The 16,555-nt window shown below is 39.0% G+C and overlaps 1 protein-coding gene across 1 annotated transcript in view; it reads right to left on the bottom strand.

Moving 5' to 3' along the window:
* The window catches only part of AK5 (adenylate kinase 5), a 95,846-nt gene that overhangs the window by 6,527 nt on the left and 72,764 nt on the right, over window positions 1-16,555 (bottom strand). Inside the window, exons 10-12 of the mRNA XM_010582532.1 lie at window positions 9,992-10,155; window positions 8,849-8,965; window positions 4,107-4,295 (exon numbers count right to left, since the gene is read on the bottom strand). Coding sequence (XP_010580834.1) covers window positions 4,107-4,295; window positions 8,849-8,965; window positions 9,992-10,155 — 470 coding nt within the window. The remainder of the gene's footprint in view (window positions 1-4,106; window positions 4,296-8,848; window positions 8,966-9,991; window positions 10,156-16,555) is intronic.

Below are 16,555 nucleotides of genomic sequence, written 5' to 3'. Positions count from 1 at the left end.
CCCCCATCCCACTGTAGGGGGGGAGTGAGTGAGTGGCTGTGTGGTGCTTAGTTACCAGCTGGGGTTAAACCTTGACAAACATGTACCACCATTGCCATGTGCTGTTCCCACTCTGTGGAAAACCTTGCCCAGTCCTAAATACACTTAAAATGGAGAAATCAAATAATACCGATATGCCAACCCTAATTTCTTGTTAAACAGGTCTATTTAACAATTCTGATTTTCTTTTCTGTGGCAAAGCAGGGACTGGGTGCTACAGTTAAGCCCTACAAGACAAGATCACTTACACAATTAAACACTATTTCATCTACAATTATTAGAGGTGCTTAGTCATACATTGAGGTAAGCTGGCTAGAAAAGGTTAATGCTGAATCTTCATGGCAGTTAGGTCAGATTTAGACTCTACTATTCCTCTTAAAATCTCAAAATCCACTCCTCTGAATTCTTAAGAAAGCACATGGCTGGAATCCCAAGGGACATAAAGCTCACATGGGCTTTCCACTGAACAGCTGCTTCTGGTGAAAAAAACAAGCCTGGGCAGGAATAACTTTGCAGAAGGCAGCAACTAAAGATTCTTTTAGACCCTTCTTCTCTTTCCCTCTCAAATAGCTTCTCTTCAGATGCTTTGGCCATCGCTTATCCTGGGATCACAGACTGATCTGGATCTGCATACAGCACCTTCAGGTAAGACATCACTTCCCTGAAGCTATTGGATCCCACCAGCTTTGCCTGAGAAAGAGTGCACAAGCCTCTGGTCTGTAGTTACATGAAGATCCATGCATTATTTAAAAAAAAACCATGAATGTAGATGAGATAATTTCTTTTAAGGGGTCTTTAAATCAACACTTCTAAATTAACTTCGGTGGCTTTGCTTGAAACAGATTAGGAAACATATACACAGTTCTTTCAGTGAGCAGAATTATAGAGGCAGCATCATCTTAATGGCTGCATTGCAACCAGCGCTGGTCAATGTTGCAGAGTAATAAAAACCACTTAGGAATGAATGAATTCCCAAAGCTGAAAACATGTGGTGTTATAATTAAAATCAGGAAGAAAAATATTAAACATGTTAGACTGCCTCTAGGTAAAGTTTCAGTCTTCTGTGTATGTATAACAAATAACAAAAAACAAGGACTATTTTAGCCTAGCCCGCACAAAAAAAAAATTGCAGTCAGAAGTATTACTGAGGCAGTTTTTCTGCTTTCCACCTGAATTCCCTTTCTTCATTCAGAGAACATCAGAGTGGCTGCTAATGTCAATGCTTAGCAGTCTGTAAAATATGTTGCTATAAATAAGAAACTAACCCCGTGTCCTGGGCATTACAAACTTCCCCTTCACTCTCTGCTTTCTTCAACACATGTAGCTTAAACATATCCACCACTAAGTTTAAAAACTGTAAACCTAAATGTCTGTTCTTTCTTAATTTCCCACATAGCTAACGGTTACACATTTTATCTAGTTCTCTTTGTTTCAAAACAGCTGTTGACCAAGACTTAACTGTCTTTTCTTTGTCTTTATTCTTTAAATTGTTGAGACAAATAACGTATAGGGTTGTAAGATGTGCATTTACACAATAATAATACAGGTTGGAAAGAATGTCAGTGGGTCATCTAGTCCAACCTCCTGCCCAAAGCATGACTGGGCGCTGGAAGGATGCCACTATGCTAGGCTCTATGTTTGAGTTGAGTCATTGACCAAGTCAGACTGTATGATTAAACTCTTTTGAGTTCACTTATCCAGGAAAATTGCCCAGAAAAATTTCCTAAACAAGCATTGCTTCCAGAAAAATTACTTTGTTTCACAGTATTTAATGTATTTCAAAAACTGAATTTTTTATTTTTTTTTATCCGAGCACTGTCCACTGCAGAACTGATAGGGAATATTTGGATCAGAATAGCTATTGCAGTCAATTGGCCTGTGCAAAAAAGTGCTCAGACCTACTTTTCCACTTTCACTGTAGGTGCAAAGTAAACTTTAAAATAGATACCCACAACTGTTCAACAACACTTGGTTAAAAAAATCCCTTCTCTCACCCATGAACAATAAAACATTAACATGCCTCTTGTATGAAAACTACATTTGCTTCTGCTTCTTGCTGTACAGGCACCAGGGCTGCAGGCTTGTATCCCAGGCTGGCTGAGGGTGACAAGGATAGCCTTGGGAGGATTAATTTTAAAAGCCTACCTCTGCTGAGTATTTCAGCAGTGTTCTCTAAATGCTGATAAATAACTGAACATCATAAGGGTTGGGGGTAATGTCCCTACTTTACTTAAATCCATAATGGAATCACATCTTTGATAGCAGATGTGTATTTCATCAGTTTAGTAAAAAGTGGATGAGGCAGACATTTCAATACAGAGTACCTGTGTTCAATAAAAATAGAACACGTTTTTCAACCTTAAAAAGACTTTTTACATCATAATGTTTATATAGCTGATTTTACAGAGCTTTCAGACCCAATAGGTCCACCCAGAAGATGGAAGTACATTGAACACCTACATTCATCAGAAGCAAGTACCACGTACAGACATTGTAAGAAAAACAGTGTAAGCACTGTTCAAGCAATGCACGAATATTTTCTAACATGCAAACACACAACGTCAACTCCCCCAAAAACTAATGATAAAAGTGTACAAAGCACATAAGGGACGAGGCAAGTCCCTTAAGGAACTAATGAGCTATAAGCTTTCAAGAAAAGACTGCATGTTTTGCCATTGCACAGATTGCATAGGAGTTGGAGAAGAAACTTGCAGCGGAAGTATTAAGGAAGGGCAAGGAGAGTCTACATCAAGTGAAATAAGGCAGACCATGAATGCAAAATCTGTGTGAAAGTATTTAGTGTAGTTTCATTCTCTTACAGGCTGTCAATTCCCTGATGCTTCAAAAAGGGAAACACTGTGGTAGGCACAGCTCACTGGAATAAAATCTTAGAGATACAGAGAGCTCCATTTTCCTTTGCATTGCACTGAGTTGGTGTAGTGCATATTGTACTGAATTCCTAATTAGATGCGTCTTTGCAATGGTAGCTCATCAAAGAAAATACAAATAAAACCAGATAATAATTCTTAAGCTTAAAAAAGAAAAGTAATTGGGGATTTTTTTTCTGTCACTCTGGAGTTTGCCTTCTGTGCACTTATTGTGGGGTTAGCAAAGGACACAAATCAGGACTCTCCCTTTGAGTATCATTTTTCTCAGGACTATGTCATTTACTCTGTTCTCAGGTCGGGATATGGCTGCATAAATTAAGTGCGTGTTTCTCTTTTGGGAACTCTGCAGAGGAGAAAGGTTTGGGATATGTGATTTGCGTGTTTGCTACAGCTTCTAGAAAAAAGCTCCCATAATATTTCCAGAAACTATTATTGGATTCTATCCCTTTAAGGACAAGGAGGATCAGTAGAACTAGATCTTTCTGTAGCTGAACATGAAGAACAGTTTGCCATAACAGAGCAGAGAAATATATAAAAAGAAATATAAATATCCCATGTAAATGAGTTTACAGATGTGCTGTGCCAGCATATACATCACTTAATTGCACTGATGGAATTTTTCTTGCTTCTCTGTAAAGTATTGATTAGAGAATAAAAAGAATGCTTTAAATATCACATCCTGAGTACATGTAAACTGAGGTAATTCACTGAAATTAATACAACTATGTAATTTATTCCAGCAGGAAGATCTTTCTTGTGTGCAGGTCTGTTTTATTTCAGGATATACACTGTCAGTTTTGTAAATTTAACTAAAGGGCTTTGGATTAACATAATCTTTCATCCTAGTTCTGAAAGCCCTTATAGAGAAATAAATCCTAATACTTAAAAAAAGCTTTCAAGCATTAATGTTTAATAAGAGATTCTATACAGATGAGGTAGTGATTCAGGATATGTTCTCAGACTCGGGATAAATCTGTGGTTTTATTCTTTCAAATTGTACTGTGGAACTCAGAGGTTTGTAGAAGTTGCAAACAAACCAGGGAAGCGTAAGGTGAGAACAAACTGGGAAGTGCAGAAACTAATACAGTTCATAAATGCTGTCGTGTCAGTATTTTCTGAATATTGCTCATATAATGAAAGTAAAAAGCAATATTTAATTAAAAGGGTCAAGCAATTTACCTTGCATAACTGTGTCTTCCTTTCATAGTATGCAATCACAGGTTTTGATGCTTGGAAATAGCTTTCGATTGCTTCCTTGATGGTTTCGACGTTATCAGAGTGCTGACTGCTCTGATTTCTCATCAGAAGGCGACTGTTCATGGTTTCTGCAGAGCAGTCTAGGCAGAAAACAAGTTTTGGCTCCCCAAACTAGAGACAAAGAAAAAACAATAAGTATTCAAACCACTGGGCTGGTAGAACTGATTTTGTTTGGATAATTTTGAAAAGAAATGCTACCAGAAGAGTCATCAAGGAATTTATTAGCAAATTACTTTCATATTTGTCTATGCAGAAATTATGCTTATTAAAAAAAACCACTTCTTATTATAGCAGCACTTAGAGATCCCAGTATTCAGGACCAAGGCTGTGCTTGACTGGGCTCTACACATACAGAGAAAAGGAGAGATAATCTGAAAAATTCTGGCTACTTGGACTGAAGATCGTCAGTTTGTTCATTATTTGTAACTGTTTGATAAAAGCTTGATGCAAGCAGCACTGGACCTATGGAATTCTTGACACAGTTGTTCTTCTAGCATTTGCTTTGTTCAATCTGTGAAAAGTATATTTTCGTTCAGGAAGTGGTAAACTATAGCTTAGAATTTCGAGAGGCAATAGAAGGAAATGTCCAAATTAAAGTGTGCCCACTTGAAACAGAAATGAGTAGCAACAGACAGGCTCAGGGACACCATCAAATGCTTGTTACTGGACATATTCACAGGAATACATCCTGTGAATTGCTTTATGTCACACACTATTTTATGTCAATATTCACTGTGTAACTCTACATCATTACTATCCATGGCATCAAGGAACGATGTGATATTATTTCTTTGCATTTTCAAATTGGTGAGTAATTTCCAAATTTTGTGAGAAGCCCACCATTTAGTGCTTTTTGGCTAGTGCCAAACTAGTCATAAGGGAGAGTCTGCCCTTTTCTATAAAGAAAATAAATACAGATTTATTTATTTTTATTTCCAGGCCTTGGCAAAGATAGTAAATAATTGTCTCTATCTACATTTGATCATAGATATTGCAGTAATTTATGGGTGAAAAAGAACTGGCAAGAAAGAGCAAAATGTTCTTTATAATATTTTAGGAGAGAGCCAAAAGTTCTAAACAAAAATCTCCATCGTTCTTTCCCTAAGATGCTGAAAAATATGTGTGTCATTTAGCATAAACCTTGCAATACACTCTGTCATGCACCCCGCTCAGGCACAGCTCTCTCTGACACAAGGTTTTGTCTGAGCAGCAACTGTTGGGCTGAGTCTAAAGAGATAAACTACACTCTATCAAGTAAAATAAAGGTGTTACAGGATCAAAGTAATGTGATAATTTTTCCATGCAGTTATGTATTAAATCCTTCAGAGATGCTCTCAGGCTTTTTCTCATTCCTTCCCTTTCTAGCAGGGATTTGGAGAACACCTCTTAGGAAAGAGTGAGAAGTCTTGAGAAAAGAGGACTGTTCTTCACACTAGTGACCATTAGAAATTCATGACCGTTAGAAATTCATGCTTTTATCATGGCTACAGCAAAGAAAGTCTAAATGACTGATATATGGAAATTGCCATTGCTACCTTTGTTGACAGCCCTTAAAGGAAGAAATATTCTAAAGGTAAATATTTCATGTTAGGCCCTCTGCATTTGACTGAGGATGTCTGGATTATGTTGACCTTTATACTACCTTGATGACTTTCTAAGAGACAGCTGAAGCCAAGGGATTATGTCAGACAGTTCAATGACAGGCTCTTATCCATCCATTTTTTCCACACGGCTCAGAAAACATGAATGCTATTAGCAGCAGCAGTATTGGGTTTGGGGATTAAAAAAGCCAACAAGGCAGTTTTAACAGTTCAAGAGGCTTGCACTGTTTGAGAAGTTAAAATTAAGATGTGGGCTTAATCAATGATTTAAACAAATGTCTTTTTTGTATAATTGGACTAAGATGGTGAGAAGTTATTTCCTCACAGCTCCACATGAGGAATTCCATAGTCTGTTCTAAATTATAATAGAATAAATGAGGACTCATGGCTTTCATCAGTTATAGTCATATCCTCACCTTACAATAAGGATAAGAAGGAGTCTACTGACTGGTAGGATCAGATAATAGCATCTTTTTTGATAGACTGGGTCTGATTTGCTTTTGAAAAATCTATATGGTTCTCTTACAAGTTCCAATGTTGCTATTCTCTGGAATTCAAAACATTACAGAAATGTCATTCTTCTGAGTTAAAAATTACAAAAAGTAAAAGTAATGCCCCTATCAGATATAACAGCAATTTTTACTACTGGGTTTTTTTTTAATTACTTTTTTCCCGACATAATTTAGCTTAAATAATGCATGCTGTGGGGACATCTGCAGGAAGCCAAACAAGTCTAATGTATTGGGTCTTCACTCTGTCTTACTGAGTATCTTCCACCTTGTGATGTGGAATTTTAATATTGTCTTCTATTTCTCACCTAGCAGAAAGACCAAGGAGGGATCACAGACATGTGCTTCTCTAGAATTATGGCTAGGTGAAAGTACAGTTATATCATAGAAAGGAATTGGGCAAAACTGGCTGGAGAATAACCTGTTTCTACATAGCTAATTCTATTTAGGCCTGTCAAGCCTTTAAGTATAAGTACTATTGCCAATGTCTTCTAATGAAAACAGCTGTTTGTTAAAAATTATAATGCTTTTTACACATCATGTATATACATAGCATTACTCATTTGCACTTTGCTGCCATTAATTCATAAAGCCTGATGTCCACCTCTTTTCATTCAATTGTAATGTAGGAAGAAGTTCTCATCGCCCTTTAGAAAGAACTGCAAAGCATTATCTCAATAATGACTCATTTAAAAAAACTTCACAGACTTACTAAGCAGCTTACAGCCAGCCAAGTTCACCCTGTGAAAACTCAAGTGGATATATATGGATACAACAGGGATGACTTAGCACATTCAAAATTATCACTTGGGGTCCTTGTATTTTACTCCAAATGTGAAAGGCAGCTCAGGCTACAGGATCGTTTGCTGCTACAGTGTCTGTGGGAACTGAAAGGGTCTCTCCTTTTGCACTGGATGCATCAAGACTTGTTTGCCTGGCAATGCCTCAGTCCAGGATACTCCAATCTCTAAGTTCTACTTTATAGCATACACCAGTGTTCACAGGACATGACACATAAGCCTGCCAGAAAAGCAGTGCTGCTGAAATAGTTCCTCCTTCTACACAAAATGAAAGAAATCTCCAATGTCTTTTTAATAGTCTGTGGCATTTTAGTAAGGGTACTTGTCATGGTTCAACCCCAGCCAGCAACTAAGCACCACGCAGCCGCTCACTCACTCCCCCCCCATCCAGTGGGATGGGGGAGAAAATCAGGAAAAGAAGTAAAACTCCTGGGTTGAGATAAGAACAATTTAATAGAACAGAAAAGAAGAAACTAATAATGATAATGATAACACTAATGAAATGACAACAGTAGTAATAAAAGGATTGAAATGTACAAATGATGTGCAGGGCAATTGCTCATCACCCGTCAACCGACACCCAGCCAGTCCCCGAGCGGCGAATCCCTTTCCCCCCACTTCCCAGTTCCTAAACTAGATGGGACGTCCCATGGTATGGAATACACTGTTGGCCAGTTTGGGTCAGGTGCCCTGGCTGGGCATGAGAAGCTGAAAAATCCTTGACTCTAGTCTAAACACTACTGAGCAACAACTGAAAACATCAGTGTTATCAACATTCTTCACATACTGAACTCAAAACATAGCACTGTACCAGCTACTAGGAAGACAGTTAACTACATCCCAGCTGAAACCAGGACAGTACTAATAGATCAACATTTCTGTGAATGGCTTCTATAGCAAATCCTACCACCCATTATTTTGTTCAGCTTCTGATGCCTAAATCTTGCTGGGCTCTTTTGGTAATCAACTAAATAAAGCAGCTAAAGGTTCAGGGAGAAAACAGATGATTCATTAAAGTTTTATTACCTTTCAAACTTGTGTAGGACATTTGTGGAGTGTAATATTATAGAACATAAACTGTTTCCCCTAGTTCACCACTTCTTTTCTCCTAAACCCTGGCAAATTCATTCATAGGGCTTATATAGAGTATTTTCTGCAGATTGAGGAATGTACAGCTGAGACTTCTCAGTAGGTCTTAGCGCATACTGAGGAAATCGATAACTCTCTGAACTGCCAACAGTCACTTGCAAAACACTCTTTTTATGGCTATGCCACCTGTTACTCATCACAAAAATTAAATCTGTGTTTTGCTGTTTCAAAGTGGCAGCAAGCTTTAGCAGAGTTGGCTCAATGGTAAGCGATATTAACTGTGAAGATACAGGCTTTTATGAACCTACATCAAATAATGCTTGTGAGATTTTCGTAAGAAGTATAGCAGCCATCCACTAGAATTAGGAAACTGATTCTAAAAATGGTGCTTTCCACTAAATGTGAATTGTTCCTGGTTTATATTAAATTTGGGTAAAATCAGCCTTTACTTCTCCTGGTGTTACAGAGTCTGTATAGGTGAGGGCAAAAGCTGGAGTTGCTATATTGATGGGGTCCCAAAGTTTCAGTGACCAGCAGCACAATGCTGTTGGATTGGCTGTTTACACATCCCTGTTGCAATCAGCTAAAGATGGGGACCCAAGTGGCATCAGAAGTACAGTTGTATCTTAATAGGAGTTCTAACAGCATTACGATTATATGGTCACCTTGCTCTCAAACTCTTCTGCTTCTTTCAGCTCCCGGGGATACCCATTGATCAGGAATCCTTTTGTGTCCCCTAACTTGGAAACCATGGCTTCCTTCAGTAGCTCTAGAACAATACCCTGCATTGGAAAGAAAAGGAGTTGGTTAAAAAATAAGAAAGATTGATACTTTTGTTTGTTACACTGACTTTAGTCCTACGCCCTTGAGAACTGCCTTGTTTTGCTAAAAGCAGGTCCTGTGAATGCAGGTGTTTTTCTTGTCCTGCAGGTAGCAGGACACCCTACTTTTTCTTCTCTCAGGATCAGCTATGCTACACAAATCTAGTGTTCCAACCCATCCAAGAGTTCCCAAAGTGTTCTCTAGATAGCTGGGAATATTTCATAGTTTCAAAATTAATGTTGATACCCGTGAAACTTTGGAGTACTGCTGCAGCATTTCCCAATCTGATTGCATTTTGCGATGTCACTGATATATTACATGGAAAGTGATAAAAGAACCCATCTGACCAAACACACTGAAGAGCAAAGCAATCAAAATCAAGCCTCAGCACAGCTTTTAGTTTCCCCTGAGCAGCACTTCCTGGTATCTTTCATTAACAAACACATCCCATGATCTAGCTGCACTTGCTGAAGACCCACCAAGAGCTGGGGCTGCAGACCTGCCACGTAAAAGTCAAGTCCAGCTGAGAATAACACACTCCGTCTTCACAGTCTCCACTGAACTGCAGTCCAGCTACTCTGGGATGTCAGCCAGCTCTGCAGGGAACTGCTGCAGGTATTGTAAATTAGAATAGCTGCCAGGAAGACTAGCTCTGAATCTGAAATGTGAAGCTATAAAATGGACATAAAGTTTCTGTTTCCTGTACTTAATCTTACATTTTGCATTGCATAGTGCAGCATCTGTCTCACTGTATTTCATGACTTATTTGTTGCCTATATGAGCCTGAAATGTAAAGAAATACTGGCATAGAAAGGGAAAAGAAGTTCCACAGATCTGGCAACGAGGAAACTTCTCCCTCAAGTTGCAGATTAATTTTACTTAAGTGGGAATCATCAGCTCTAGTCTCTTATTTCCACCCTTTTAGACAATCTACCTACCACTGCCTTTGTTTAACTCTTAGGACCCCAAATAAAACTGTTGCTTACGCCAGGCACAGGTTCACCACATTCCATGATGTCTTTGATCAATTTACTTCTCTCTGATAATGATGATAACTCATTTTGTAGAAGGTCACCAGCAGACAGGTAAGTAAATCCATATTTCTTGGCTAACTGTTTGCATTGGCTACCTTTGCCAGAGCCAGGCCCACCTTTGTGAGGGAAAAATATCTAGAATTAGAAAAGAATATATATCTGCCTTTTCTCAAACTATAGCAACCAAGAAAATGGGAGGAAATTGATGAGACTGCCTATTTTGCAATTTTTTTTTTTTTTGCAAAGACATTCTATACAGCAGAACAAGTCATATACTTCCCTTCTGATACACTACACTGCTGACTCAAAAACACGTACCGAAGTCAAAGGAGTCACAAGAGTGTGAAATCTCTTGCAGAAGAGAACCTGTTCCTAAAACACCGTTACTATGTAAAGGAAAAACATGAAACAGCCAGCGTGGAAGGGTATTTGACTGAGTATCTATGTTCAGCTTGAGAGCTGCAACAAATATTAGCAAACTAACGTTCACTGCATCCTTGCCAGGGAAATATTTTGCCCTCATTTATGGAACGGAAAGGTATAGGCAAAGAGATGGTGAAACTTGCCTCTGTTATGTGGGATGCACGTAGGTCTACAGCAACTAAGCCCTTTAGCACTGCAGTAAATGTAAGAGCACAATTTCATTGTGCTTGCGCCCTTTCCCTTTGAGCTGGAAAGCTCTCACGTGCTGGTACGTCTGCTGATAACTGAGCGCCAGGTACTGAAGCTGCTAAATGCTGACAAAGGCTCGGTCATGCCGCTCCCTGCAGCTGTGGTACTGGCTTGCTCCTCATGCATGCTGCAGGGAAGCCCAAGAGTCAATTGCTCAGCAACAGAGGGCACGTGGAGACCTTGTCACCACCCGCTCTCCTACACCCACAACTGTACTCAGCTGGAAAAGCAGCTCTGAACCAGGCCCAGAGTGCAACAACTGGAGGGGTGAAGGGCAGTCTCGGCCGACAGGGCGCTCAGGTGAAGCTGCTCAAGTGATTTTTCCACAGGCTGAAGGGAAGGCAGCTGTGGCCGGCCCTCCGGCTCGGCGGGGCCTGTGGGGAGACAGAGAGGGTGGGAGTGGAAGGGCAGTGACTCAGGCAAATGCTGCAGGTGTCCTCCTGTCAGAAATGGCACCTCGAGCCTCCCTGCCTCCTTCAGTAGGAGAACTGCCGCCACCTCGAGAGTCCCCAAACTCTGCCTCGCTTGGATATCTCTCTGGCAAGGGCCCTTTTCTGGGGGTGTCTCGCAGGCTCTGGACACCTCCTTGCTCTGCAGGTGCCGGCATTGCCCTGTCCCACCTCCTCAGTGGAGGTGGCTGCTTTTCCTTCCTCACCGTGAAGGCCGACCCTGTGAAACGCCAAATGCCTCTTCAGCCGCTCACTGAGCGGCAGCAGCCACCCCAACCCAGCTGGAGAGGCGGGCAGTCCATGGAAATTGCTGGAAGCTACTTCTCAGGGATCGCACTGCTGTGGCTGTGACCTCCAGGGCTGCTGGCGGAGCTGAGGTGAGCACCCCATGAGGGCCGAACGGGGTGGGGAGGGCTGAGGGGCCATGTTGGTGCTGGGGGTCGCCAGGAAAGCAAATTTCCGTTGTGGCAGTATCAGGATTTGGGGAGAAATTTCAAGGTGTGTAGCAGCATTTTTACAATCTCTGATGGATCTGTTCAGAAGATCTACTGCAGTAGGAGGTAATTATACCATTGTAGGGAGACAGTGCTCAAAAATCAAAAGAGGCAACACCAAGATTAAAAAAAAAACCAACAAAAAAAACAAAACAAAAAACCCAAACTCTTTTCAATGAAGTTTTTTTAAGCATGTGACTTGTGTATTTATCAACTGTTGGGACTTGCAAATATGACTACACAGCTCTATTATGTGGATTTAAGATGCTAGAAAATACATGATTTTCCTTCTTGTTTATCTCTCCATGAGAAAATACAGGAATAATGTGTTCACAATAGAGTGTATTTGGCACCATCTCCTCCTGACTTCAACTTCCTTCTAACTTTTGCATTCAGTTTAAGAAATAATTGCTCCAAGCATATCATTTTCAAAGAAGCTGCAGTAATGTAGCTGAGACTAAAAATTGGGTCATAAGGCAGTAGCATTAAAGGAACAGTTTTGTCTACTGTAACCTGGAGTCTTTTACTTCAGCTTCACAAAGACAATTATCAGCCCATGGTGTGAGAATCACACTTGTGCTACAATTTTAGCTAGAAATATCTTTGTCATGGTCTCATTTTCTTGCTAATGTGGATTGCATGTTGTTTTTCTATTGCCTTAATAAGAACATTTTTCTTTTGTAAAAACACTGATTGAAAGAAAACAAGGAATAAACAAGAGTGGCTACAGAGAAATAGATGCAGAGAAATTATAGGCAAATTATCTGTAATGAGACTGTTAAATATCTGTAGTGGCAATTAATTTTATTTCTGGTTTGGTTTGGCTTTTTAGATTAGTAAGTTTGTGTGTGCATGTGCTTGTTTACACATTCTGTCTCCTGGCCTTGAATATACTAGCAGTGCAGTGATTTCATCCTATTTATTTGGTGTACATACACAGTATTAAAAAAAACAGCTACAAAGATTATTTTATTCTGTTTCTTATATAACTGTTTCTCTTCTGAATATAGAGCTGAAACAGAAATTTCATAATGTCCCTTCATATACTAAATAAACCAGATCTCTTTTTAGAAATAACAATACAAGGACAATTTTTGGTTGTTTAGCAGGTAAATATTCAGAAAAGTTGATGTGTTTCTCTAATACCTTTACCTGTTAGTATTTTAAGAGAGAACACTGTCAGAATGACACAATATGCAGGACATACACCATAATGAGAATTACTGTGCCTCCAAAACATGAGTTCCAACAAAGCTGAGATGAAAATGCTGTGCTCTTTAAAGAGGAAAAGACATAATTAAATAACAGTTATGTGCTGGAAATGGTAATTTTTATGGCCACTGCTATTAATTTAGTATCATTTGATGAGCAGCAAAGCATCCTACTGCTTGACAAATGTATATGACCCACTTTGCAAAGTCTTGTGCTTTCTTATCAGCGAATGAGATGGCAGTTCTTGCTTGGCCTGATCTGAGAAGAGGCTGAATGCCCCCAGGGAATTCAGCATTGAGGGCTGAACACGTACTCAGCGTTTACGCCACTATTAATTTACATGCCTGAAGTTAAAGTATTAGTTAATGTCTTGTCTCTCTCTGAAGGCCAGTATTTAATGTGACTGAAAAAGAGCTATTTAGGTGGGAAAGAATGTGAAAGTGCATTTCCTTATTAATTAGGTACTTCCTTCCTGCTCAGGATAGGACTGCTACATAAGTAGCTTTAACAGCAAATTAACCCTGCAGTCATGAGGCTTACTATCAATTTATAGTGTTGCAAAAATTGTATTTTGTTCTTTTAGAGGGTCTCTTTATTAAATCTATGCATTTAAAAAAAAAAGAGAGAGAGAAATCTAATAATTTACTTGAAGAAAGTTTATAAGGAACAACAGCTGAATATAAAATATAACAAAAGCTATCACAAAGATATTTTCAGTTAAGAAGGCTTCACTGCAACTTGTTATGCTGTTTTTAAAACAGAAAAAACCTGAGACATTGAAAAAGGTAGTGAAGTTTTCCCAATGGCTTAATTGTTAGGAGGAGGAAAATATGTCCCTGCTTTTGTTTTTTCTGTATGCTGTTATCTTTTACTCTGCCTATGTATATTTTGGAAAAAAAAAACAACAATTGTGTTAAGTGACAGACTGAGTCACAGTAACTTGCTATTCAGATTAATCATGTTGTCTTCCAATTTTCATATGACATGAAGATAAAGAGTTAAAGCCTAGAAAATGGCCAGAGGAATTATGAGTGTGCTGTGACCTGTAGGAGAACGTACAACTACCAGCAGTTCCTCGTTGTTAGCATGCTGTTGTATTACACTTTAGATCAGCAAAAGATGTCTGTTTAAGAAATCAAGTCTCTTACACCTGCTCTCCCTCATGCCCCAGTCCCCCCCAAGACTATGAAAGACTGCAGGCCTAGGCATGTGATTCAAATGTACCAGTCTGGCCTAGAGCACAACATCACAAGCAGATGAATTAATGATGGTAGAGGGAGCTGGGACTGCTGCTCCGAGTAAGCAGGGACAGGAACAAGCAATATGAGCAGTTCATGAACCAGCTTTGCTGCCAGAAATATTAATAAAGCAGAAGTGTCATACAGACAGACTGGGATGTCTCTATTTTAAGCTTGCCAAATCTTATGAGTTTATCATATACCAAAATACCATGAACATTTACATAAAATGCCAGCAGCAGGATTTACAAGAGAGTCCCACCATTCATTTTAAAATGTTTCAATTTCTAGACCTTATTTTCATAATGAGTATCATCCTTGTATCATGGAAAAGTGCCTGCGGGGAAACCTAGCTGCACAATAGAGCCTCAGAAGTGAAATCAAAATAACCCCAGTCAAGCTATCCTTACATTCAAGCTATCATTTTGGAGGACTTGATCAGTTTGGCAATTCTATCAATGCTACTTGGATTATTTATACAAATAAAAATAAGCCTTAGTTTCAGAATATGGCACGTGAAGGCCTCTCAATAGCATGTCATCTGTTGTTCACGTGTGATTTTAGTCTGAGTGAAACCATATAGGAACAATGCTGTTACTTAAAACCAGCAACAACCAAAACCACACCATTTTTTTATTTTTTATTTTTGTGAAAGATTATTTTAATCAGAAAACAACCTGGAGCACATGTTGGCAGAGTGATGTGATGACCTGGCACATCACCAAGTTTTCATCCCTCTTAAAGAAAACATGGATTTCATTTCACAGAAAGTCAGAGAAACCAGCCTTCATCAGCTTGTACAGTTAGTGCTTGGACTGACTGGGGTTTAAATTATCAGCACTGCTCATCCTATGCCTATCTGATTGTAGAAGGAGCTGCAATAAAATTACTGTAGCATAATTTAGGTAATCAGGAAAAACCCTCTACTCAAAGCAGGGCGAAATTCAAAGTTGTTGAAGGTCTGACATGCCTAGGACAAATAAAGAATTTTGGATTTTGTGATATTTTTGGTTGGTTGGTTGGTTTTGTGTGCACAACAAGCTACTGTCTGCAGCTGATAATGTTTTACCTCTAAGTGTAGGTCATGATAGTATCTTCAGACTGTCTGCTGAAAAGCTGGTCTTACTTACATTGAGCTTAAACCATTGTCAGCTTTGGCTCACCAGGAAGAATATGACAAGGATTCTGCAGAGGAAATTGGTTACATTGACTAAGTTTTAAACACCACATTTAAGAGTAAGTGGGGAGTTTGTCTCTGATACAAACTGCAGAAAGATTCCTGAAAACTTACTACTTTGGTTTCAGCCTCAATCAAAGCCAAATGTGGCTATGTTTTATGAAACTCCTGTACAGGATAGGGAGGAGTAATGGTCCCAGTAACTTTGTTTTCTATGACAATTTTCTGGATGTGATATAGATTATCATATTAGTTAAGAATGATAAAAACCTACGTTATTCATTCTGGTTAAGATTTTACTTTTCATGTTGCTCTGATGAAAAAAGTTTTTTTCGTTGGGGGGGGTGTTTGTTTGTGGGTTTAGTTTTGGTGTTTGGTTTTTTTTTTAGTGACTGGCAGTAATTACATAAGTTTTGAATATTAGAGCATGCCCCAAATTTATCTTTGCACCTGTTAATTTTTTATTTTTCTCTTGAATTTTACAGGCCAAAGTTAACTTGTTTTTTGCCTCTTTTGTTACCCTGCTATTAACTCCCATATTTTTGACTTGCTGGTTCTATGTCTCTGCTTGCTGTCTGGATAAAACATTGATGTTGTTGCTTAATTAATTTGAGTTGACTGTTATTACAGTTAATTCCTACATTAGCTCTAATGTAAATCTTTGCTAATTAGAGGTTTTTTTCTTTGCCTTTTTGGACAGTTTTCAAGGGAAATTAGTGGGGGAGGGAATTGTCTGCTTTTTCCCTTTTGTCTTATAAACAGTATCTTGTCAGCTATGGCAGATGGTGTATTTATTTCAATTAGTTTGTAAACTACTTCAAATGCATGTCTTTAGAACTCTAGTTTTAAAACACCTTTATAAGCATCTTATTATTTCCTCATGAATACATCTATGTAATGAGTAAACTTTTCTAATGACACCTGAGACCGAGAATTTTTCCCATTCAAGTATCTACAGCAGCATGTTCCAACCCATCTTCCCTGCTTTCTTTCTAGTCAAGGTATCATGGACTGAACATTTCTAGTGTTGTCCACTGCAATGGAGTACTTAGCCCCTGAGAATATGTGGTGCTTTTTTTTTCCTCTTTTCTCCCCCCACCCTCTCCCTCCCAGTTTTGTTCTGCTCCTCTGAGGCTTCTTCAAAGTTTTCTTTCATCCTTGTACAACTCGCAGTGATCAGGCTTCAGCTCTTGACTGACATGGAAGACAACTTCACTGCCTAGGCAAATGGTATGCATTTGGCTAGTGTGTATAATGTTAAACCTGGAGTGCAT

Source organism: Haliaeetus leucocephalus, unplaced genomic scaffold, assembly GCF_000737465.1.
Source record: "Haliaeetus leucocephalus isolate CR32 unplaced genomic scaffold, Haliaeetus_leucocephalus-4.0 Scaffold848, whole genome shotgun sequence".
Taxonomy (NCBI): domain Eukaryota; kingdom Metazoa; phylum Chordata; class Aves; order Accipitriformes; family Accipitridae; genus Haliaeetus; species Haliaeetus leucocephalus.
The sequence above is the reverse complement of the archived record's forward strand: the minus strand, read 5'-3'. Positions and strand labels throughout refer to the sequence as shown.